Source organism: Siphateles boraxobius, unplaced genomic scaffold, assembly GCF_051911475.1.
Source record: "Siphateles boraxobius isolate OS27281-9 unplaced genomic scaffold, OSU_SipBor_1 106, whole genome shotgun sequence".
Lineage (NCBI taxonomy): Eukaryota > Metazoa > Chordata > Actinopteri > Cypriniformes > Leuciscidae > Siphateles > Siphateles boraxobius.
Window position 1 is genome coordinate 283,587 of NW_027508707.1, and position 25,288 is coordinate 308,874.

At 40.6% G+C, this 25,288-nt stretch overlaps 1 protein-coding gene across 1 annotated transcript; it reads left to right on the top strand.

The window, feature by feature from the left end:
* LOC143755441 (nectin-3) lies at positions 1-24,950 on the top strand. The gene is made up of 6 exons (XM_077247110.1): positions 1-794; positions 873-1,214; positions 19,855-20,157; positions 20,452-20,557; positions 24,244-24,383; positions 24,594-24,950. Exons 1-6 carry the CDS (start codon positions 716-718, stop codon positions 24,689-24,691), a joined length of 1,068 nt encoding a protein of 355 aa, XP_077103225.1. The 5' UTR covers positions 1-715; the 3' UTR covers positions 24,692-24,950.
* Positions 24,951-25,288: the final 338 nt, after the last annotated feature.

Genomic DNA, 25,288 nt, shown 5'->3' on the forward strand with positions numbered 1-25,288 from the left:
CTCTCTCTCTCTCTCTCTCTCTCTCTCTCTCTCTGTGTGTGTGTGTGTGTGTGTGTGTGTGTGTGTGTGTGTGTGTGTGTGTGTGTGTGTGTGTGTAAGCCCTCAAAATTCTGAACAGTATTGTCGCAGTCTGTTTATTGCTGGAGAGTAAGAATAATTTTGTGGTGTCATGAAATGACTGTCTGAAAAACATAGATTTGTATTTGATATCCCGACAGACTTTACAAAATTAGTCAACGTTGCCAACCAGTCGCAAAATAGTGTGTCGTGAGAAAGCATGACCAGGCATGAGATACAGTCGTGGTGTATTGAACGGAAGTAGGCTTGGTTGTTATCTGAACTGTTGGCCTAGTACAGAAGTAATCAGATTAGACCCTGAGATAATATAATCAAAGACAAGACTATTGTACTGACTCCTCCTGAATCTATGAAGCTAGAGCTTTTAGAGGAGTTGATTAATATAAATAGAGGAAGTGGCTCCTGACCAAGCTCTGCAGAGCTTCACTGAACCCCACCCGTAACAAACACATCACATGAAATCTTCATTCTTTAGTGAGCGAGTTGTTGGTCCGGCTCCTCATGCTCTCTCTCTCCCCTCTGTTCTCCCATCTGCCTTTTCATAATCTGAGATGCAAATCATCGATGTTAGTCTTCAGATGTGAGGTAATCAGCGACAGTTCATGAGCACTGAGAGGAAAGTTGATTTGAACAGAACATGCACGGGAGAAGAAACACGTTCGATCTATCACTCTATGGTCTGTTTTTGATTTATCTCAAATGCTCCAGCATAGCAGGTAAGTGAAGTATTTATAATTTTATGTTAGATATTTTCCAGCTGATATTTATACGTTCTTTTTCTATTAATTGTGCAGGTGTTAAGATTATTGGCCATGATACAACAGTCCTGAAAGGAGGGAACGCCACTTTGTTTTGTCATCTGACTGAGACAGAGGAGAATTTAACTAAAATCGTCTGGCAGAAACAGACAAGAGGAAACGCTGAACAGCACACCTTCTTTATCATCCACAAAGATGGGAAAACTGAACACGAACATAATTTACAGGACAAGGTCGACTTTATTGGGAGCTTTAAAGAGAAGAATGGATCGATTCAGCTGCTGGGAATTTCGCTCCTGGATGATGGGATCTACACTTGCATCTTCAACACATTTCCTAGTGGACAAATTCTGACAAACATCGATGTCTCAGTACATGGTAAGACTGTGAATGTTTTTCTCTTACTTTGGGTTTCAAGTTCAAACTAAATTGACAAATCTGTCATTTATTAACCCATGTAGTGTAACTGTGTAACTCTCTTTCTTTCACAAAATACACTATTTTCATTAAATTACAATGTTTGGGGACTGAAGCTTTCAAGCTTCAAAAAAAGGACACAAATGCACCAGTTTCATAGTGATATATTCCACAATCCATAGTTTTGGAAAAAACATAAGCGGGGAGTCACATGACGACAGGATTTTCAGTTTTTGGATGAACTACTGACAGTCATTTACAGTCCCCTCCAAAAGTATTGTAACGGTAAGGCAAATTCCTTTGTTTTTGTTGTTCACTGAAGACATTTGGGTTTAAGATCAAAAGATGAGTAGGAGACAAGAGTTCAGAATTTCAGCTTTTATTTCCTGGTGTTCAATTCCCTTTGTTTGAACACACCCATTTTTCAAGTGAGCAAATTATTGGAACATGTGACTGACAGATGTTTCTTCTTGCCCAGGTGTTGCCTTTTAGGTTGATTTTCCAAACATTAAATAGCTCTGCATGACTAGTCTAAGTTTTCATCCTTTGTTCAAACCTATAAAGACTGCATTTCCTGTTAAAGAGGATAAACCAACATGAAGACCAGAGAGCTGTCTATGGGAGAAAAGCAAGCCACTGTCAAGCAGAGTCATTGGACAAACATTGGGCATTGCAAGCACAACAATTTGGAATGTCCTGAAAAATAAAGAAACTACTGGTGTAGAGAGTAACAGACGTCAAACAGGTCGCCCAAGGAAAACAACAAAAGTTGATGACTATCGTGAGAGCTGTGAAGAAAAACCTCCAAAACATCAGTAAGTGACATCATCACCAATAACCTCCACAGTGCAGGGGTGAAGCTTTCACAATCCACTGTTCGAAGAAGACTCAGAGAGCAGAAATATAGAGGCCACAAGATTCAAACCTCTCATCAGCAGCCAGATTGAAATTTGCAAAGTACAGAGATGAGCCGCAAAAGTTCTTATGGACTGATGAGACCAAGATTAATCTCTACCAAAGAGATGGAAAGGCCAAACTGTGGAGAAAGAAAGGACCTGCTTATGATCTGAAACATACAAGCTCATCTGTGAAGCATGGTGGAGGTAATGTCATGGCTTGGGCGTGCATGGCTGCTTCTGGAACAGGCTCATTAATATTTACTGATGATGGTAGCAGCAGAATGAATTCAGAAGTGTACAGAAACATTTTGTCTGCCAATTTACGGAGAAATGCTTTGAAGCTAATCGGGAGGAAGTTTATCATGTAGCAGGACAATGGTCCAAAGCATGCTGCCAACAAAACAAAGGACTTCATCAGGGGGAAAAAAAGTGAAAAAAATAGTAAAAAAAAAAAAAAAATAGTCTACTATTTGAAAATCTGGAATCTGAGGGTGCAAAAAAATCGAAACATTGAGAAAATCGCCTTTAAAGTCGTCCATTAATGTTCACGATTGTGCTGCATTCAATCACAAAAATAAATGTTTTATACATAATTCATTCAAATATCATTATACATGATCTTTACTTAATCTTTCCTAATGATTTTTGGCATAAAAGAAAAATTGATAATCTTGACCCATACAATGTATTGTTGGCTATTCCCACAAATATACCCGTACTACTTAAGACTGGTTTTGTGATCCAGGGTCACAAATGAAGAATGCAACAGTTTGGTGATGTCGATGGGTCGCAGGCTTGAGCCAGTTATTGCAAGCAAGGGTTATGCCACCGAATAATAAATGTTATTTACTTTTTTTTAAAGATTATTTGTTCCAATACTTTTGCTCACTTGAAAAATGGGTGTGTTCAAACAAAGGGTGTATGTCGTGAGTTGTTTAACACATCTGGATGTGAATACCAGGAAATAAAAGCTGAAATTCTGAACTCTTGTCTCCTACTCATCTTTTGATCTCAAACCCAAATGTCTTCAGTGAACAACAAAAACAAAGGAATTTGCCTTACCGTTACAATACTTTTGGAGGGGACTGTAAATGTTTCATGAAGATATTTCCCCTCACAAATATAGTGTAAATCAACACTTGTAACATGAAATTACATTAAAATAGATAATTCTGTGATCCTGTTACACACCTTTCATGTTTTTCTATCTATCTATCTATCTATCTATCTATCTATTTATCTATCTATCTATCTATCTATCGTTCTATCTATCTATCTATCTATCTATCTATCTATCTATCTATCTATCTATCTATCTATCTATCTATCTATCTATCTATCTATCTATCGTTCTATCGTTCTACCTATCTATCGTTCTATCTATCTATCCTATCTATCCTATCTATCTATCTATCTATCTATCTATATATCTATCCATCGTTCTATCTATCGTTCTATCTATCTATCGTTCTATCTATCTATCGTTCTATCTATCGTTCTATCTATCTATCGTTCTATCGTTCTATCTATCGTTCTAACTATCTATCGTTCTATCGTTCTATCTATCTATCGTTCTATCTATCTATCGTTCTATCTATCGTTCTATCTATCTATCGTTCTATCGTTCTATCTATCGTTCTATCTATCTATCGTTCTATCGTTCTATCTATCTATCTATCTATCTATCTATCTATCTATCTATCTATCTATCTATCTATCTATCTATCTATCTATCTATCTATCTATCGTTCTATCTATCGTTCTATCTATCGTTCTATCGTTCTATCTATCGTTCTAGCTATCGTTCTATCTATCGTTCTATCTATCTATCTATCTATCTATCTATCTATCTATCTATCTATCTATCTATCTATCTATCTATCTATCTATCTATCTATCGTTCTATCTATCTATCTATCTATCTATCGTTCTATCTATCGTTCTATCTATCGTTCTATCTATCTTTCTATCTATCGTTCTATCTATCTATCTATCTATCTATCTATCGTTCTATCTATCGTTCTATCTATCTATCTATCGTTCTATCTATCGTTCTATCTATCTATCTATCTATCTATCTATCTATCTATCTATCTATCTATCTATCTATCTATCTATCTATCTATCATTCTATCTATCGTTCTATCTATATATCTATCTATCTATCTATCTATCGTTCTATCTATCGTTCTATCTATCGTTCTATCTATCTTTCTATCTATTTTCTTCTGTGTATTATCTTTTCCCTACAATTACAGTTCCCTATCGGTCAGTCACTACAACGTAGGTCATGACTGACCAATAGGAATCTCGCTAGAGAGGCCAATCTACTTCGAGTGAAACTAAAACAAGCCAATACACATTGGCGTGCAATCATTTGCATCAGCTGCGCGCCCTCGTTAGCGCGGGTATAAACGAGCAGCTGGTGCGATTGCACACTAGCTTTTTGCTTCGGAGCCAAGCACTTCGTATGCTGAACAGAGTGAATTTGAAAGCAAGCCTCTTCTGGATCTCTCCACTTTGGTGCGGGCGTGACGGCACAACAGCGCGAGCGGTCTTTTTCTCTTCTCTCTCTCTCTTCTTTGTTTGTTGTTTTAAAACTGAGCAAACAAAAAAGCTGTTTTCACGGCTGGTAAGGTGCGCAGTTAAAGCGCTCAACGGCCGTTTTTACGGCTGGTAAGGTGCGCGATTAAAGCGCTCAACGGCCGTTTTTACGGCTGGTAAGACCAGCGAGAGAGAATCGCGCACAGACAGGTGCACATTCCTGTCTGTGTTCGCTGTGACCGTTCCCCTGCGTGCTTCAGCACCAAGGAGAGCAGTCTCTAAAAGAGCTTACACAGATAGTTTGCGTCTTTTTCAAGATGACATTCTATCTGTGTGTTTCTGGATGCGGTCGTTACCTGGGGTCGCGGGATGGTCACGATCGCTGCCTTGTGTGTCTGGGCCTCGAACACGCACAGGCAGCGTTCGTGGATGAGTCATGTACCCATTGTGGGAAGATGACCATCTCGGAGCTGAGGTCGAGACTCACGTTCCTGCAAAGGGGCGGAGTCCCCGTGCCTGCACCTCGTTCCAACCCCCCTTCGCGGGTTGCTTCGGGCAGTGACACGGGTGACCTGAGGATTACAGTGAGCGCGCTTCCTTCGGGGAACCAACCCCCTAGGAACCCTCACTCCTCTCATGCTCCGCAACCAGTTGAGCTGCCAACGGAACGTTCTGGACCGTCCTCGAGATGTGTACCGGTCTTTTCGTTCGGCGCTCCCTGCGACGACCAGATGTCGATCGCTGCATCGGAGGGTGGGTCAGACCTCTCCGCGGACGACGGCTCGGAGCCGCTGCCTCCTTCAGGTGTGCCAGCGGTGCCCGAGTCGGACCCGGAGATGATGGCCATGCTTTCCCGGGCCGCCAACAGGATCGGGCTCGTGTGGAACCCTCCACCGTGTCCCGAGCCCTCGAGGTTGGACGATTGGTATCTCGGGGTGGCGCGCGCTGGTTCTCAGCAACCCACCCCAGTGCCTTTCTTCCCGGAGGTGCATGAGGAGCTCACAGGGACGTGGACGGCACCTTTTACTGCCAGAAACCGTCTCGGTGGATCCTCCTCCCTCACCACCCTTGATGGCGGGGCAGCTAAGGGATACACGCGTATCCCGCCAGTGGAACGGGCCGTTGCTATGCAACTGTGCCCTAACTCCACTTGGCGTGGAGAACCGTGTCTTCCTTCCCGGGCTTGTAAGTACTCGTCGGACCTGGCCGGCAAGGCTTACAAGGCCTGTGGGGAAGCTGCCTCTGCCATGCACGCCATGGCGTTGTTGCAGGTTCATCAGGCCAAGGCACTGAAGGACCTGCACGAGGGTGGTCATGATCCACAAGTTCTCCAAGAACTTCGTGCTGCAACTGACCTCGCGCTCCGTGCGACGAAGGTCACTGCGCGGTCAGTGGGTCGTGCGATGTCCACACTGGTGGTCCAGGAACGCCACCTCTGGCTGTGTCTGGCTGACATGCGGGAGACCGACAAGATCAGGTTCCTTAACTCCCCCGTGTCCCAGACCGGCCTCTTCGGCGACGCGGTCGAGAACTTCGCCCAGCAGTTCTCGGCTGTACAGAAGCAGACTGAGGCCATTAGACACATCTTGCCGCGGCGGTCAGCTGCTGCCTCCACCCCACCGCCCGCGGCTCCTCGGTCTGCTCGTCGCCGTGGGCGTCCGCCTGCGTCTGCCCCTGCTCCCGCGCCGCAGCAGCAGCCTCCATCCAAGCGGCACCGTGGAGCCAGTCGCAGGCAGGGCGCCCCGCCCTTCCAGGCCCCCGCCAAGAGGGGCGGCAAAGCCAAAGGTAAGCGGCCCTAGGACGGGCGACCCAGAGGTGGAAGGGACTGCTCTCCAGGAGACGATGACTGCATCGCTCCTTCCCCCGGAAGAGGGCCGGGTGGAAAATCCTTTGTTTCGTTTTGTTTGTGTTCCGCCGCTGGCCTTAAAACCAGCGGTACCCAAATTTTCAATAAAAGAGCAGTTTCTATCATCTCTGGGTCCGAAGAGGGCCCGGAGAGTAGTGGGGGGTCAGAATCCTCACCACTCTCATCCGCCTCTTCTATCGCCAGCCGGCAGCTGCGTACGGTCCGAGAACGCCATCGAGCCGCCTCCCGCACCTCCTGCCCCGTGGAACCAGGTAAGTGCTGCACAGCACACTCAGACCCCGCTACGGGCCGCCTCCCAGAGAGAGCCTCCCGAGCTGCGTCCCTGTGTTCCACCTCGCTGCCCCACTCCGGGTACGCCTACGGTCCCTTTGGTCCCGCTTGTACGGTCTCAAGTTTCGGGCCATCCACTCCACTACAGTGAGAGCAGCCGATGCCCATGTCTTGCGTGCGGAGATCGCAGTCCTACTGGCGAAGGATGCGATAGAGCCGGTCCCTCCAGCCGATATGAGGTCAGGGCACTACAGTCCCTACTTCATTGTACCCAAGAAAGGTGGTGGGTTACGACCGATCTTGGATCTGCGAGTTTTGAATCGGAGCCTCCAACAAGCTACCGTTCAAAATGCTCACGCAGAGACGCATTTTCGAATGTATCCGTCCCCAAGATTGGTTTGCAGCGATCGACCTGAAGGACGCGTACTTTCATGTCTCGATTCTTCCTCGACACAGGCCATTTCTGCGCTTTGCGTTCGAGGGTCGAGCATATCAGTACAAAGTCCTACCCTTCGGGCTGTCCCTGTCCCCCCGTGTCTTCACGAAAGTCACGTAGGGGGCCCTTGTTCCCATGAGAGAACAGGGCGTTCGCATCCTCAACTATCTCGACGACTGGCTCATACTAGCACACTCTCGAGATCAGCTATGCGAACACAGGGACCTAGTGCTCAGGCACCTCAGCCAGTTGGGTCTTCAGGTCAACTGGGAAAAGAGCAAACTCTCCCCTGTGCAGAGGATCTCTTTTCTCGGTATGGAGTTGGATTCGGTCGCCCAGACAGCGCGCCTCACAGAGCAGCGTGCTCAGTCGGTGCTGAACTGCTTGAACACGTTCAAGGGCAGGACAGCGGTCCCACTGAAACTCTTTCAGAGGCTCCTGGGGCATATGGCAGCAGCATCAGCGGTAACCCCGCTCGGCCTGCTACATATGAGACCGCTTCAGCACTGGCTTCACGGCCGAGTCCCGAGATGGGCGTGGCGTCATGGCACTCACCGGGTGGCAATCACACCGGCGTGCCGCCAGACCTTCAGCCCGTGGTCAGACCCCTCGTTCCTGCGGGCAGGAGTCCCCTTGGAACAGGTGTCCAGGCATGCTGTGGTATTCACAGATGCCTCTGCCACCGGCTGGGGTGCCACGTACAACGGGCATGCAGTGTCAGGGGTGTGGACGGACCCTCAACTGCGTTGGCACATCAACTGCCTCGAGTTGCTAGCAGTACATCTCGCCCTGACCCGCTTGAAAAGACGGCTACAGGGCAGGGACGTGCTGGTCCGTACGGACAACACTGCGACCGTTGCGTACATCAACCGACAAGGTGGTCTACGCTCCCGTCGCATGTCGCAACTCGTCCGCCATCTCCTCCTCTGGAGTCAGAAGCATCTGAGGTCGCTTCGAGCCATGTATGTCCCCGGCTTGCTCAACCGTGTGGCCGACGAGCTATCACGAGCTGTGCTCCCGGGAGAATGGCGACTCCACCCCCAGGCGGTTCAGCTGATCTGGAGAGAGTTCGGGGAGGCTCAGGTAGACCTGTTTGCCTCCTCAGAGACCTCCCACTGCCAGCTGTTTTACTCCCTGACCGAGGGAACACTCGGCACGGACGCACTGGCACACAGCTGGCCCCGGGGCCTTCGCAAATATGCGTTTCCCCCAGTGAGCCTACTTGCGCAGACACTGTGCAAAGTCAGGGAGGACGAGGAGCAGGTCCTTCTGGTGGCTCCCTATTGGCCCACCCGGACTTGGTTCCCAGAACTCATGCTCCTTGTGACAGTCCCTCCCTGGCCCATTCCTCTGAGGAAGGACCTTCTGACTCAGAGACGGGGCACCCTATGGCACCCGCGTCCAGACCTCTGGAAACTCCATGTCTGGTCCCTGGACGGGACGCGGAGGTTTTAGGTGACTTACCCCCTGAGGTACTTAACACCATCACTTCAGCACGGGCGCCGTCCACGAGACGTGTTTACGCCCTGAAGTGGAACCTGTTCGTCAAGTGGTGTTCTTCTCGCCGAGAAGACCCCCGAAGATGTCCGATAGGGTCTGTGCTTTCCTTCTTGCAGCAGGGGTTGGAGCGTAGACTGTCTCCCTCCACCCTCAAAGTACATGCTGCCGCTATTTCAGCTTATCACGACCACATAGATGGCAAAGCAGTGGGAAAGCACGACCTGGTCGTCAGGTTTCTTAGGGGGGCGAGACGATTAAATCCTCCTCGACCCCCCTCCATACCCTCTTGGGATCTTTCCCTGGTGCTTCGAGCACTTCAGGATGTTCCCTTTGAGCCTCTGCAGTCAGTAGACTTAAAGCTTCTTTCCATGAAGACTTTGCTGCTGGTTGCACTGGCCTCTGTCAAGAGGGTAGGAGACCTGCACGCATTTTCGGTCGACGAATCGTGCCTAGAGTTCGGGCCGGGTGGCAGCCACGTGGTACTAAGACCCCGGCCTGGCTATGTGCCCAAGGTTCCTACCACTCCCTTCAAAGACCAGGTAGTGAACCTGCAAGCGCTGCCTTTGGAGGAGGCATACCCAGCCCTGGCTTTGCTCTGTCCCGTTCGCGCTCTGCGTATGTACGTGGACAGAACTCAAAGCGTCAGGACCTCAGACCAGCTCTTTGTCTGTTACGGAGGCCAGCAGAAGGGAAAGGCTGTCTCCAAGCAGAGGATGGCCCACTGGATAGTGGATGCCATCGCCTTGGCTTACCAAGCACAAGGCGTGCCCTGCCCGCTCAGGTTGCATGCACACTCCACGAGAGGCGTTGCATCCTCCTGGGCGCTGGCACGTGGCTCCTCGCTAACAGATATCTGTAGAGCTGCGGGCTGGGCGACACCTAACACGTTCGCTAGATACTATAGCCTACGTGTAGAGCCGGTGTCCTCCCGTGTTCTCACCCTAGACGGGTAGAAGCACTGAGAGGTCTGGCTCTGTCGGCTTGCTGCACCCTACTGTGCACCCTTATTGCTCCAGAGTAAAACCTGTTGAGTCCTCCAAAACCCCTCGGCCCGGACTTGGCGGAGCGTCCGGCGCCAGGCCCTTATCCGCTGAATCCTTGAGAACCGGATCTGGGCTGGGGTCCATTTGTGTGACCCTACGGGGATCCCATATGTGTATATTCCACGGCTGCTCCTATCGGAAGCCCGTGTCTTTCCCTTGGGCTAAGTCACCCTTTATTTCATATGCAGTACAGCCTTCGGCTAGTCCATATGCATTTCCACATAACTCTTTGAAGAAGTGGCTTCCGCAGCGTTCCTTCCTAAACAGAAAGGGCACGCTTTCCCAGTGTTATCCAATATCTCACTGTATGGGTTACTACGGAACAACAGTGTCAGACTCACTCTGTGTAAGCCTCCGCCTATCGTCCTTCCAGGCAAGAAGGTGTAGAGGCTTGCACGGGGGCGCTGGATGGGGTGCAGCGGCTGTGGCGCTTTGGTAGGGATTCCTATTGGTCAGTCATGACCTACGTTGTAGTGACTGACCGATAGGGAACGTCTCGGTTACATATGGTAACCCTCGTTCCCTGAGGGAGGGAACGGAGACGTAGGTCCCGTCGCCACATCCGCTGCCGCCCGCCGGGGCGGCCAGCTTCTCAGGCTTGGCTCCTCAGCAAAAAACTAGTGTGCAATCGCACCAGCTGCTCGTTTATACCCGCGCTAACGAGGGCGCGCAGCTGATGCAAATGATTGCACGCCAATGTGTATTGGCTTGTTTTAGTTTCACTCGAAGTAGATTGGCCTCTCTAGCGAGATTCCTATTGGTCAGTCATGACCTACGTCTCCGTTCCCTCCCTCAGGGAACGAGGGTTACCATATGTAACCGAGACGTTTTTCTCAATTGCTTTGGCACATTTTTCGAAACAGTCTTAACATTCTCTAAACTGTGAGTGCAAATGTCACAACTGTTTGCAGGAACTTCAAAACTTTATAGCATGTCTGCAAAATGTAGTTACTCACCCAAAACATTTAATTCATGCTTAAAACCTAGTTATTGTGTCAATAATTTGGCCAAGGCCACCAAAATCTAAAGTATTTTTGTCATTGTGTGACCCACACTGGTCAAAATGTTTAGTTGTTTTTTCACCACAACAGTCAACCATGAAATTTAAGGATTTACTGTAAACAAGTCTCATATTTGTTGAGAAAAGTCAATAGTATGTAGAAAAAAAAGTGTATGAACATTTGTATTTTTACAGTGTTTATTTTTGTACTTGATGTGTATATACACAATACAAGTGTATTTACTGTACATGTTACGGTAAGTAACTGACAAGAGTAACAAGAATCACTTTACATTTCATATTTGTGTAAGGATGCTAACATTGCCAATGGCGACTCTGGCGCGCGCGCGCGTATGTGTGTGTGTGTCATTATATATATATATATCCACAAGTGTGGCTCTGATTTCATCAGAGACTCTGACTCTTCTATTTCCACCTCTTCCTCGATTATTTCTTCCTCTACCACCACAGTAGTTAATATCATACACCATGTGTCAAAATGATTTATGACCCTATGATTGACAGGTGGGCGTGGCTTTCCTTTGATCTCCCCCCGCCCCTTCCGGTTCCTCCCCTTCCTGTCCCGCCCCTTCCGGTTCCTCCCCTTCCTGTTACCTTTGACCTAGTTCCGCCCCTTCCTGTTACCTTTGACCTAGTTTCCGCCCCTTCCGGTTACACTTTCTGTCAAAATGATGGATGGCTACCTTTGACCTAGTTCCTCCCCTTCCTGTTACCTTAGACCTAGTTCCGCCCCTTCCTGTTACCTTTGACCTAGTTTCCGCCCCTTCCGGTTACACTTTCTGTCAAAATGATGGATGGTTACCTTTGACCTAGTTCCGCCCCTTGCGGTTACAGCTTCTGTCAAAATGATGGATGTGTGACAGTTAGTTTGATTGTTTGATCAAGAAAAGGGAGGTATTGGCCTTGTTAACATAAGCTTTGATGTTACAGTTACAAAGTGATGTGACAGTTAGTTTGAGATGTGATTGTTTGAAGTTGGTGTTTTGGTCACCGCATCCCTGAGCTTTATCAAGGGGAGCTGTGAAAGTGATAAGAAAAAAATGTACAACTATTCACTGGACCAAGCATTATGTTCATTTAAATAAAATGGTGAAAGTTTATCTGTTCTGTAAAAAAGAATATAAAATAAAATCTCACACAAAAAGTTGAAATAAATGTACAACTATTCACTGAACCAAGCATTTCAGTTTAAATAAAATGGAGCCACAAAAATAAAAAATGTACAACTATTCACTGAACCAAGCATTTCAATTTAAATAAAATGGTGAAAGTTTATCTGTTCTTTAAAAGAATATAAAATAAAACCTCACACAAAAAGTTTAAATAAAATGGAGTCACAAAAATATTCCAAACAGTTAAAAATGTATTAGAGAGTTGAAGAAAAAACATACAGCTTATGTAAAACCTCACACAAAAAGTTTAAATAAAATGGAGCCACAAAAGTATTGCAAACAATCCAATGTATGAATGATCTGACTCTGTCTCAAAAACATAGGGAGCACGCGCGTCTATGTGTGTGTGTGTGTGTGTGTGTGTGTGTCAAAGCAGGAATTTCCCCTCCCTCCGCATTGCTGAGGACCTTGAAAGTTTATCTCACACAGAAGTTGAAAAAGCATTATGTTCATTTAAATGAAATGATTATAAAATTTACATTTAGTCATTCACAAATATTTGACACTGACTCAAGTTGAAAAACCATGCTGTTCAATTAAAAGTATATAAATTAAACAAAAATAAAATCATCTTACTGTTTCACCATGGTTGAAAAAAACCCACAAGTGTTTCCCCTGAAGTCTTTTCTCTCTGTCACACCAGCGTGTGGCTGGCCTGGTATCTGTTTTTGTGACACGTTCCTGAGCCCATTGAAAAGCATTGTGTTCCTTTAGAAGTGTATAAATTAAAATATATCATATATAAAATAAATAGTTTACTAATTGTTGTTCATTTAAAATCTTACTAAATTACTGAAGTTGAAAATCATGCCGTTCATTAAAAAATCTTACTAAATTAATGAAGTTGAAAAGCATTCTGTTCATTTAAAATAAATATTTTACAAATTTACTGTAGCAATTATGTTAGATTTAGATAAAAATAAAATCATCTTACATTTTCACCAGGGTTGAAGTAGCTCCTATCACATAGATGTCCATATTGACCATTTAAAGTTGAAAAGAACCCCAGAGTATTTCTCTCTTTCTCTCTCTCTCACACCAGCGTTTGACAGTCAGAGGGCTGTGTTCAGTGATCAGAATGAGACTGTGAATGTTTGCTAAATTTATTTCATAGTGTATAAGCATTAAAAGTTTGAAATAGTTTCAAACTTATTCAATGAATTCATAAAAAACAATTATGCTATATCGATGGTCTCTGGGGAAAACTTGACTATATTTTTTTATTTATCAGGGTGCATGTAAAGAACTTTGAAATTTGCGGCTCTCACAAGTTATCTCACACATTGTGTGAAATGTTTAATAATTCCTCAAGTAGTATCTGTGAGAAAATCCCCACATAGGCCTATCTGTAGTGAGAGAGCAACAATGAAGACTTTTAGAATCTGTGATGCCTCAGGCCGAGCCCCATTGATAGCCTGCTTATAAGCTCCTTCCGATCACCAGCACATCTTCAGAGAAATACGTTACTTTACAATAATGTTAGCTTCAGGATATAGGGTGACAGAGCAGATGAGCCTCTGTGCATCACGTAATGTTAGTCTGCTAACGCCTTTCCAGAGCCAAAGTTTTGTTCGTACTAAATTTATTTCAAAGCATAAACGTAAAAGTTTAAATATGATCTTTTAAAAATGAAAAGATTGTTTAAATGAAATCTTTACATCTTTACAATCTTTTTTTTTAACGGTGACCCAAAGTATAATTGTTATTAATATAACCATAATGATTTTTGTACTGTAACAGCATATTCTACCCCGTACACCTAAACACGACCATCACAGAAAACTGCATTTTTACATTGTTTTTTACATACTGTTTTGCACTCTCACACACTAAGTTGGTTCCATAAACTCAAATAAAGTATATAACTCAATGTATAATGACAAAATGTATTCAAACAATTTAACCTTAGTTTTAGCTAAATAATATATATAAAAATTATATATATATATATATACAAATATAAAATATAAAAACTCCTTACATTTTCATAGAAGTAGTAGAAACTAACAATAAAAAAACAAATAGTTTAAGATGTCATAAACAAAAACCCTCCCAGATCCTTCAGGGATAAACTACAGGGTGAGATGAAGCTTCACACCCTCACAGAGACGAGAGGAGTGACAGGCCAGATGAGCCTCTGGGGTCACAATCCCCCCAGCATATGCAAAGCTAGTCTGCTTTCCACTGTTTTATTCATATTAAACTTGTTTAATTAAAAGCATAATCTTAAAATTTTAAATGAGATCTTTTCAAATTAAAAGACCGTTTAAATCAAATCTGTAAAGTTTTATTAAAATCGTATCTTCTATTTATCTTCTACTTCTGTATGATATAAATGAATTTCATAAATTTAACCTAAGGTATTATTTTTTTACTAAACATCGTTTGTTCAAAAAATAAAATAAATTTTTTTATAAATCAAGAATTGTGCTTTGGCGTCTTAGATCTTATTTCAAACAGTATTTTTGTCCATGCGACATGAAACATGTTGTCACAATGTTTTTGTTGTTTTAAAAGAAATCCCAGGACTCTACATTGCTCTTATTTAGATTAAATTGTATCATTTAGAAAATCACCACACATGTTCAGAGACGCGATGTGCCTCTGTGGTCCATGAGTAATAAGTAAAGTTTGTCTTGAACGAATATATAATTTTACTCGTCTTAATTCAAAGCATGATCTTACTTTTTCTACGGTAGCTATGATCTATTGTAGGTATAAGATCATTTGTACTTTTCTTGTATCTCCCAAACTATCCTTATTCATTGTGGAAACACACAGGGTGAGCCCCTTTACTGAGAGTATACTATCTTACTGAGAGGGTAAATATGGGGGTGGCTTTTCCCAGGTGGATAGAGCTAATGAAGGAGAAAAGACTTTGAAAGGGACAACGAAGTCCTGCTTTCTCCTCGACAGTTAAGTCAGTGTTATGGTCTAAATTACAAGCTTTTTCATTCCGTGGTTGTGTAATTCATTATATAGGCAACATAACGGTAAAACGTGTATAGTTAAACTCGATGAAGTGCAATTGGACGACAGGGCGTAGCTTCTTGGCACATAGCGGTTACCGTAGTTGCAATACGCATTTGAAAAAGCGAAGCGCTAGAGAGCACTATGCGTTTGAATGCAAAATACAATATCACCGCTAGATGGGGAAATTTCTACACAGCGTACCATTAAGGACTAAGCTATAGGGTATTTAACAAAAAGCCTACAAAAATGGAGGAGGTCAAAGGGGCATGCTTCCCGCTATAGTATCATCAGCTCTCTCCAAAGTCTGTTCATGTGGCCTGTCGCATCAACAAAGGCTAACATTTTAAAATTCTACATATATTTTGAGTAGATAACCGATAGTATACTCTCAGTAAAGGGGCTCACCCTGTGTGTTTCCACAATGAATAAGGATAGTTTGGGAGATACAAGAAAAGTAAAAATGATCTTATACGTACAATAGATCATAGCTACCGTAGAAAAAGTAAGATCATGCTTTGAATTAAGACGAGTAAAATTATATATTCGCTCAAGACAAACTTTACTTATTACTCATGGACCACAGAGGCACATCGCGTCTCTGAACATGTGTGGTGATTTTCTAAATGATACAATTTAATCTAAATAAGAGCAATGTAGAGTCCTGGGATTTCTTTTAAAACAACAAAAACATTGTGACAACATGTTTCATGTCGCATGGACAAAAATACTGTTTGAAATAAGATCTAAGACGCCAAAGCACAATTCTTGATTTATAAAAAAATGTATTTTATTTTTTGAACAAACGATGTTTAGTAAAAAAATAATACCTTAGGTTAAATTTATGAAATTCATTTATATCATACAGAAGTAGAAGATAAATAGAAGATACGATTTTAATAAAACTTTACAGATTTGATTTAAACGGTCTTTTAATTTGAAAAGATCTCATTTAAAATTTTAAGATTATGCTTTTAATTAAACAAGTTTAATATGAATAAAACAGTGGAAAGCAGACTAGCTTTGCATATGCTGGGGGGATTGTGACCCCAGAGGCTCATCTGGCCTGTCACTCCTCTCGTCTCTGTGAGGGTGTGAAGCTTCATCTCACCCTGTAGTTTATCCCTGAAGGATCTGGGAGGGTTTTTGTTTATGACATCTTAAACTATTTGTTTTTTTATTGTTAGTTTCTACTACTTCTATGAAAATGTAAGGAGTTTTTATATTTTATATTTGTATATATATATATAATTTTTATATATATTATTTAGCTAAAACTAAGGTTAAATTGTTTGAATACATTTTGTCATTATACATTGAGTTATATACTTTATTTGAGTTTATGGAACCAACTTAGTGTGTGAGAGTGCAAAACAGTATGTAAAAAACAATGTAAAAATGCAGTTTTCTGTGATGGTCGTGTTTAGGTGTACGGGGTAGAATATGCTGTTACAGTACAAAAATCATTATGGTTATATTAATAACAATTATACTTTGGGTCACCGTTAAAAAAAAAAATTGTAAAGATGTAAAGATTTCATTTAAACAATCTTTTCATTTTTAAAAGATCATATTTAAACTTTTACGATTATGCTTTGAAATAAATTTAGTACGAACAAAACTTTGGCTCTGGAAAGGCGTTAGCAGACTAACATTACGTGATGCACAGAGGCTCATCTGCTCTGTCACCCTATATCCTGAAGCTAACATTATTGTAAAGTAACGTATTTCTCTGAAGATGTGCTGGTGATCGGAAGGAGCTTATAAGCAGGCTATCAATGGGGCTCGGCCTGAGGCATCACAGATTCTAAAAGTTTTCATTGTTGCTCTCTCACTACAGATAGGCCTATGTGGGGATTTTCTCACAGATACTACTTGAGGAATTATTAAACATTTCACACAATGTGTGAGATAACTTGTGAGAGCCGCAAATTTCAAAGTTCTTTACATGCACCCTGATAAATAAAAAAATAGTCAAGTTTTCCCCAGAGACCATCGATATAGCATAATTGTTTTTTATGAATTCATTGAATAAGTTTGAAACTATTTCAAACTTTTAATGCTTATACACTATGAAATAAATTTAGCAAACATTCACAGTCTCATTCTGATCACTGAACACAGCCCTCTGACTGTCAAACGCTGGTGTGAGAGAGAGAGAAAGAGAGAAATACTCTGGGGTTCTTTTCAACTTTAAATGGTCAATATGGACATCTATGTGATAGGAGCTACTTCAACCCTGGTGAAAATGTAAGATGATTTTATTTTTATCTAAATCTAACATAATTGCTACAGTAAATTTGTAAAATATTTATTTTAAATGAACAGAATGCTTTTCAACTTCATTAATTTAGTAAGATTTTTTAATGAACGGCATGATTTTCAACTTCAGTAATTTAGTAAGATTTTAAATGAACAACAATTAGTAAACTATTTATTTTATATATGATATATTTTAATTTATACACTTCTAAAGGAACACAATGCTTTTCAATGGGCTCAGGAACGTGTCACAAAAACAGATACCAGGCCAGCCACACACTGGTGTGACAGAGAGAAAAGACTTCAGGGGAAACACTTGTGGGTTTTTTTCAACCATGGTGAAACAGTAAGATGATTTTATTTTTGTTTAATTTATATACTTTTAATTGAACAGCATGGTTTTTCAACTTGAGTCAGTGTCAAATATTTGTGAATGACTAAATGTAAATTTTATAATCATTTCATTTAAATGAACATAATGCTTTTTCAACTTCTGTGTGAGATAAACTTTCAAGGTCCTCAGCAATGCGGAGGGAGGGGAAATTCCTGCTTTGACACACACACACACACACACACACACATAGACGCGCGTGCTCCCTATGTTTTTGAGACAGAGTCAGATCATTCATACATTGGATTGTTTGCAATACTTTTGTGGCTCCATTTTATTTAAACTTTTTGTGTGAGGTTTTACATAAGCTGTATGTTTTTTTCTTCAACTCTCTAATACATTTTTAACTGTTTGGAATATTTTTGTGACTCCATTTATTTAAACTTTTTGTGTGAGGTTTTATTTTATATTCTTTTAAAGAACAGATAAACTTTCACCATTTTATTTAAATTGAAATGCTTGGTTCAGTGAATAGTTGTACATTTTTTATTTTTGTGGCTCCATTTTATTTAAACTGAAATGCTCGGTTCAGTGAATAGTTGTACATTTATTTCAACTTTTTGTGTGAGATTTTATTTTATATTCTTTTTTACAGAACAGATAAACTTTCACCATTTTATTTAAATGAACATAATGCTTGGTCCAGTGAATAGTTGTACATTTTTTTCTTATCACTTTCACAGCTCCCCTTGATAAAGCTCAGGGATGCGGTGACCAAAACACCAACTTCAAACAATCACATCTCAAACTAACTGTCACATCACTTTGTAACTGTAACATCAAAGCTTATGTTAACAAGGCCAATACCTCCCTTTTCTTGATCAAACAATCAAACTAACTGTCACACATCCATCATTTTGACAGAAGCTGTAACCGCAAGGGGCGGAACTAGGTCAAAGGTAACCATCCATCATTTTGACAGAAAGTGTAACCGGAAGGGGCGGAAACTAGGTCAAAGGTAACAGGAAGGGGCGGAACTAGGTCAAAGGTAACAGGAAGGGGAGGAACCGGAAGGGGCGGGACAGGAAGGGGAGGAACCGGAAGGGCGGGGGAAGATCAAAGGAAAGCCACGCCCACCTGTCAATCATAGGGTCATAAATCATTTTGACACATGGTGTATGATATTAACTACTCACCACCACGTATTCTTACACGCCTTCCAATTGCTCTTCCATGAGCATGTTGCTGCAGTTCAGGGTTGTGAACGTCCTCCATTCTCAAAAACTTCTACAGCAGTGATTGTGCTGTGGGCAATCTATATATATATATAGACATATATATATATATATATATATATATATATATATATATATATATATATATACTCCCAAAGCTGATTGGTGTAATGGTTAAATGGTTGATTCATATTAGAGATAATTTGCAATTAGATTGCGAATGCAATTAGAGGTCATGTGCCAATTTAGCAAACATTACAAACAATGTCAATGTCAGATATATTTTGGAATATACATTCATGTATACTAATTATGATAATTGAATAGATAGTTTTGAATGTGATGGCTTACACAATAAAAAATGTTTGAGAAGTTCTGAAGTGTTTGACAGTGTAAGTGAGAATCGAGTCATCAGTTTTGATCAACAAGCCATATGCAATTATTTGTTGTCCAAACTGCAGACAGTTGTATGTACTCTTTGCACACATGTGCCAAAGCATTTGCAATTTGCTAAAATCAATAAGAAATTCCAATCTGATGTGAGGAAGAAGCGAATTGTTCAGAGATCTGAACTTAATGTTTTGGGAAATAAAAAAAACATTTGAGAACTGAGCCAAAGCAATTGAGAAAAACTGTAACGTACTATAAAGTTTCTCGTGTAAATCTACAATATGGTTTCACAAGATTTGTAATATCGCAAATGAGTATAAATCACTGCTACGATATTTTAATGGTGTTTTTGAGTCCTTTTTGAAGTTTGTAAGTATGGATATTTTTATTTTAGCAAAGGTCCCTTTAAGGGCTCCGTATGAAAGCTTCAGTCTAAATAAGAAGGATTTTCAGTTTCGGATGAACTACTGACAGTAAATCATGAGTATGTTTGATGAGTATATTTTCTCTCACAAACATGGTGTGTGTAGAGCAAAACTTGTAAAAGTGAAATGGCAGTGTTTGTAGTTATGCACAATTTCTGGGCCATATCATTTATTGGCTAATTTTCATGACTTATGTTTCATGATTCATTTATTGTCCTTTGTCTTTTAAAATGTAGCTCCTCCAGCGGGGAAAGTAACGGGAAGCACACATGTTTCTGATCATTACAACGTTACTTTGGCATCATGTGTAGCCTCGAATGCCTGGCCTGCAGCAGAAGTGTTGTGGAGAATAGGAGCTCTGAATGACTCTCTGAGAACGGACACCAGCAGCACACAGCACTCAGACGGCACCGTCACTGTTGTGAACTACATACTGGGTCCACCATCCAAACATTTAAACCAGAAGAAGATCCAGTGTGTGGTAAAACACAGCGCACTGACAACGCAGCTTGAACTCGACTATGTGATAAATATCCACTGTAAGTAACACTGTAACACAGTACAAGCCATAAGCTAACGTACACATTAATATAACAGTCAGGGGCCTCACTAGGAGCTCTGGACCCCTGTTTATCACATTTGTTTGTTGTTGTTGGTGGAATTCAGGGGAATTTTTTACTCCTATAAAAATACATTAATCACAGTTTTTAGCCTAATTAATGTTTATTAGGTTTCCCTCCTGTAACTAAGCATGCCTAAATTTCAACGCCACATGAACAATGTTTATGGTAAGCCAAAATTATTATTATTTTCATATTTTTGAATTCTCTTAGATCCTCCAGAATTGGTGGTGATAATCCCTGATGATCCAACAGAGGCTGAAGAATATCACTGTTTAGTGGATTGTAACCCGACACCGACCAGCTACATCTGGATCAAGTAATGAAGTCCTTAGTTCTGTCCTTTCTACAGTTTTCAGACACATTCAGGCTATGTCAGCACTAGTGCGTTTTCGTTTTAACACGGCGTTTTCCTCGTTCATCCTGGTGTTTCCACTGCGTTTCAGAAAATATCTCCATCCACACTACATGACCGAAAACGCATGTCATTCATGCACACTGGTATGCCAAAGCTGACGTAATAATAAATAAATAGATAAATAAATACAGAAATAAATATACGAAGAAATGTAAAAAAACATAAATACATATACAAAGAAATGTAAAAAAAACATAAATACATAAATAAATATGCAAAGAAATGTAAAAAAAACATAAATACATAAATAAATATGCAAAGAAATGTAAAAAAAACATAAATACATAAATAAATATACGAAGAAATGTAAAAAAAAACATAAATACATAAATAAATATACAAAGAAATGTAAAAAAACATAAATACATAAATATACAAAGAAATGTAAAAAAAAGTATTCATAATTTTATTTTCTTATCTATGTATAATTGTATTTTTTCCACATTTATTTATTTTTCCATTTATTTATTTATGCATTTATTTATTTCCACTTTTATTTATTTTCACATTTATTTTTGTATATATGTATTTATGTCTACATGTATTTATTTACACATTTATTCATTTCTACATTTCTTCCTCTGTATGCTAATTTGGGGTGCGTGTTTTACCTCACGCTTATATAAAACATGCTAACATGCCTCATTACCATACAGAGGAAGAAATGTAGAAATAAAAATATTGAAAGAAAAAAATGTAAGAAAAAAAATTTGGAAAAGAATCTACATCTGCTGGGCTTTTTTCAGAGTGTGAAAAACTGTCGATAGCCGCTGTCGGGCCAGTGCAAGCCAGGGCTTTAAACAGGCCAATAGCCTCTGCAGCGCTTCACTAAAACACACCCGTAACACACCTCTGGACCAACGTCACAAACCCTTCATTTCACCACCACATGGAAGTTTGATCATAAAAATGAACCATGAAGAAATCACTAAAACTAGCGAGATCGCAAAACGAACATGATAAAAGCAGCCGTTATCAGACAGATGAAGAAACGAGACATAGGCCTACTGATTGTGATAGCCTATATGACGTATTTACCATGTTTACTATGGTAATCAGGGTTTGAAATTAACTTTTTCACTCACTGGCCAATTTGGCTACTCAATTTTTAAGTTACTGGCCATTCAGAACTTCTACTAGCCAAAAAAAGAAATTAACCAGATTAACTACGTCTCAGTTTATATATAATGGATTTCATACATTCATTTCTTATTCAAAGAAAATCCTATCATCCGTCCATCTCCTCCCTTCCCTCTTTCATCCTCATCACCAAAAATGTGTTTTAGGTGGACAGATCAATTCAGTACAAAGAGCATCAAAAAATGTTGGATGTTGGGAAAAAACTATGTCTTTTCTGTTAACCAAATGCTTTTTAATCTTCGCTGTTGCTTCAATGCAAATGAACAAGCGTGCCGTTATTTGTTGCGATAGTGACCATAGACTGTAAAAATAAAGCTGTTCTTGTATTTTGGTGGAGACAGACACGTAATCATCACAAACCGAGGGGTCACCGGTGTCATGGTGTGGGTTTTGTGTCTTGTTCCTTGATCTTGTCTGTCACGTGATCCCCTGTTTGTCATGTGTTAATTGTCCACAGGTGTTCCTTGTATGTCACTCGTGAATGTTTCTAGTGTTGTATGTCCCGATCGTTGTTTCTGTTTCATGCCTTGCCTTGACTTTGTTTTGATTTAGTTATATTATTAAACTTTGCATTTGGGTCCTTACCAGCTTGCCTCCAGCCATTCATTACAACCGGCCCCATCTGTGGAACAGTAACACATCAAACTAAAACTTTCCATAACGAAAAGGTTAAAATATATTGCTGGGTTATAAACAAAATGCAGTAACTACACCTTTTGTCAAAACTGAGTTTGACTATACTTAAATGGATATAAAATCAATCAAAATCTTGTTCACAGTTTAAATTAACACAGTTACCGCATTTTGTCAGACTACATCAAAATATGTCTGTAGAATAGGTAAATCTCACACACACCCGAACCGTCTGATGTTGCATCATCTCACACTGCCTGACAGTGGAAATGCAGCTAATACTGATTTCTACTTCAATCAAAGAAAAGGAAATAAAGTTTAATGTGTCAGTCCAGTAAGGAGACGACACAAAACAAGGATATGTGCAATTTTAAGTTTCAAGTTTCCAGATTATTCCCTTTTGCCATTTTACATCATCACATGTATAAAATAACATTAGAAAATAAACATTAGAAAATAAACGGTTTCACTTTATTTTGATGGTCCCTTTAACTAACACATTCTGTTGTCTATAATTAACATTGCACCTTCATGTCTACTAACTCTCATTAGAGTATTAGTAGACTGGTAGGGTTAGGGTTAGAATAAGTTGACATGTAGTTGCAAAGTTACTTATAGTCAGTAGAGTGGCTGTTGGAGGACAATCACAATAAAGAGTTTGCAGATATTAAGCAGACAGTACACTAATACTCTAATGAGACTTAGTTGACATGTAGCTGCAAAGTTACTTATAGTCAACAGAATGTTCAAAAGGGACCATCAAAATAAAGTGTTACCAAATAAACATTAGAAAATGCCAAGCGTCTGGTTGAGGAACTCCCTGAGAAGACAAAGGACGTTTCAGGAAATGAACACTTGAACTCTCCCTTGAGAAACTAGCATCCCCATTCAAGACGAAATCGCACTCCTCCATCTCGTCTCTCTCTCATGCCGAGATCGCCTGAATTCACCCAAAAATCGATATGGTTTAATGTGAACAAATTTATAATACAACACAATACATGTCTGGCATCCCAAATAAACAATAATTCTGAGGCACTCAAAACAAAAAACATTTGCCAACATGTTTCGGCCTCTTTGGCCTTCTTCAGGGCAAATTCAAAATGGCAGTCCGTAGACTGCATGCTATATATCTGCATGTGGTCACATGACCTAGAAGCACAGGTGCTCATCTGCACATATCACCTGACAGAGAGCAATTACAACAAGTTACTTTAGATAAGACAAGTCACATTTTCACATCAGGATAGTTTAAAATATCAATATAATTTGATACATAGCAAGAGGTTACTTTATATGACAAGTTACAGAAAAATTTTACATTGTAAAAAATATTTAATTTCATTTCATGCTCTAATAAATATGTGCAATCTCAGATGTTGAATAATTTTACAATTTCTATATTTTATCACTTTTCACATCAAGATACAATTTGAAATATTAATATAGACAGATACATATAGCAAAACACTGACATGTGCATAATATGAACGGCTGTTGCGAGGACCCTGTGTGACTTTGGCACCCGAGTCTCCGAGGATAGCAAGAGTAAAGAGTTAAATAGAATAATCAAATGTGTCGCCGAACTATTAAATAAATGACCAATAACCAATTGCCATTCTAACCTAAATTGGAGGTTGTGATTAAATGGAGTCAGATAAAAGTTTAATTGGAATTAAATTACTTTGCCACACTGAAAAGACAGTAACATGCAGTGAATCTTCACCTGCTTACCGGAAACTGTCATTGCACTTATTGGGTAGGCCTTACATTTAATTATAATGTCAGTTTCTCTCATGTGTCTTCATTAACAGAGTGAATGGAAGTACTCCACATTCTGAAGGCAATAAACTTTTCATCCAAAAATCATCCTCTGATTTGAATGGTGTGTACATCTGTACAGCATCAACTGAGTATGGAAGTGTGTCAGGTGTGCTCTATGTGGAAAACACTGGTGAGTCCTTTAATATCTTTATATTTTAAAATAGTTATGTTTATCATTATTATTTTATTCATATTATTCTTCAGGTCTATTTCATACATGCATGCATTTTGGAACAGAAGTAGATCCACACAGAGACAACAATATTCATAGACAAAACTTAAATATGTAACCTGACAATTCTCCACTCTTTTTCTCGATCCCTTATTCCATGTTTTGTAGGATCCACTGATGTCTGTTGGGATCTGTTGGGTTTTATCTCCAGCTGTACCATCCTGGGGTTTACTGTGGTTTTTGTTCTGCAGTGTCTCGAGTTCTAAAGTTCTACTGAAGTAAAAGTAGATTTAAAGCACTATTAATTAGAAATCATCATAGCTCATCTCATGGTAAAGTCAACCACAGCTGAACTGTTGTGTGTGACAGAGCAGTGCTGGGGAAGTACCTATGTTGTGTTTCATGACCACTTCAATGCGTGTGTGTAGATAATGTGTGCATCGGTTTTGCATTTACTGTTATTCTTGGGTGTGTTTGAGTTCACTCTCAGAAAATAAAAAGGAACAAAAACTGTTATTGTCACAATACTGTGTCATGTGTGTGTCTCAGACGAAGACTAGAAGAATATAATTCCAACACGAAGTTTAATAAATCCATACTGACAAGATAATCCAATAAGGGCAGAGAAACTGTTGTGGTTTCTATTGTTCTGAAAATAACTTCGCAGAGATCTTTGATGCCAGAAATAATTAGACTTTATTTTCCATCAAAGCGAACGCCGTTCCAGTCCGTAGAACGGCACTCTGATGCTCCCGAGTATGTTTTGGTTCAGAGTTATATACAGGTGCTGGTCATATAATTAGAATATCTTCAAAGAGTTGATTTATTTCAGTAATTCCATTAAAAAAGTGAAATTTGGATAT

Coding starts and splice junctions, on each gene's coding strand:
- LOC143755441 (XM_077247110.1), top strand. CDS start 716: ATGCACGGGAGAAGAAACACGTTCGATCTATCACTCTATGGTCTGTTT. Junction 795..872: donor CAAATGCTCCAGCATAGCAG/GTAAGTGAAGTA, acceptor TTAATTGTGCAG/GTGTTAAGATTATTGGCCAT. Junction 24,384..24,593: donor GCTCTATGTGGAAAACACTG/GTGAGTCCTTTA, acceptor CATGTTTTGTAG/GATCCACTGATGTCTGTTGG.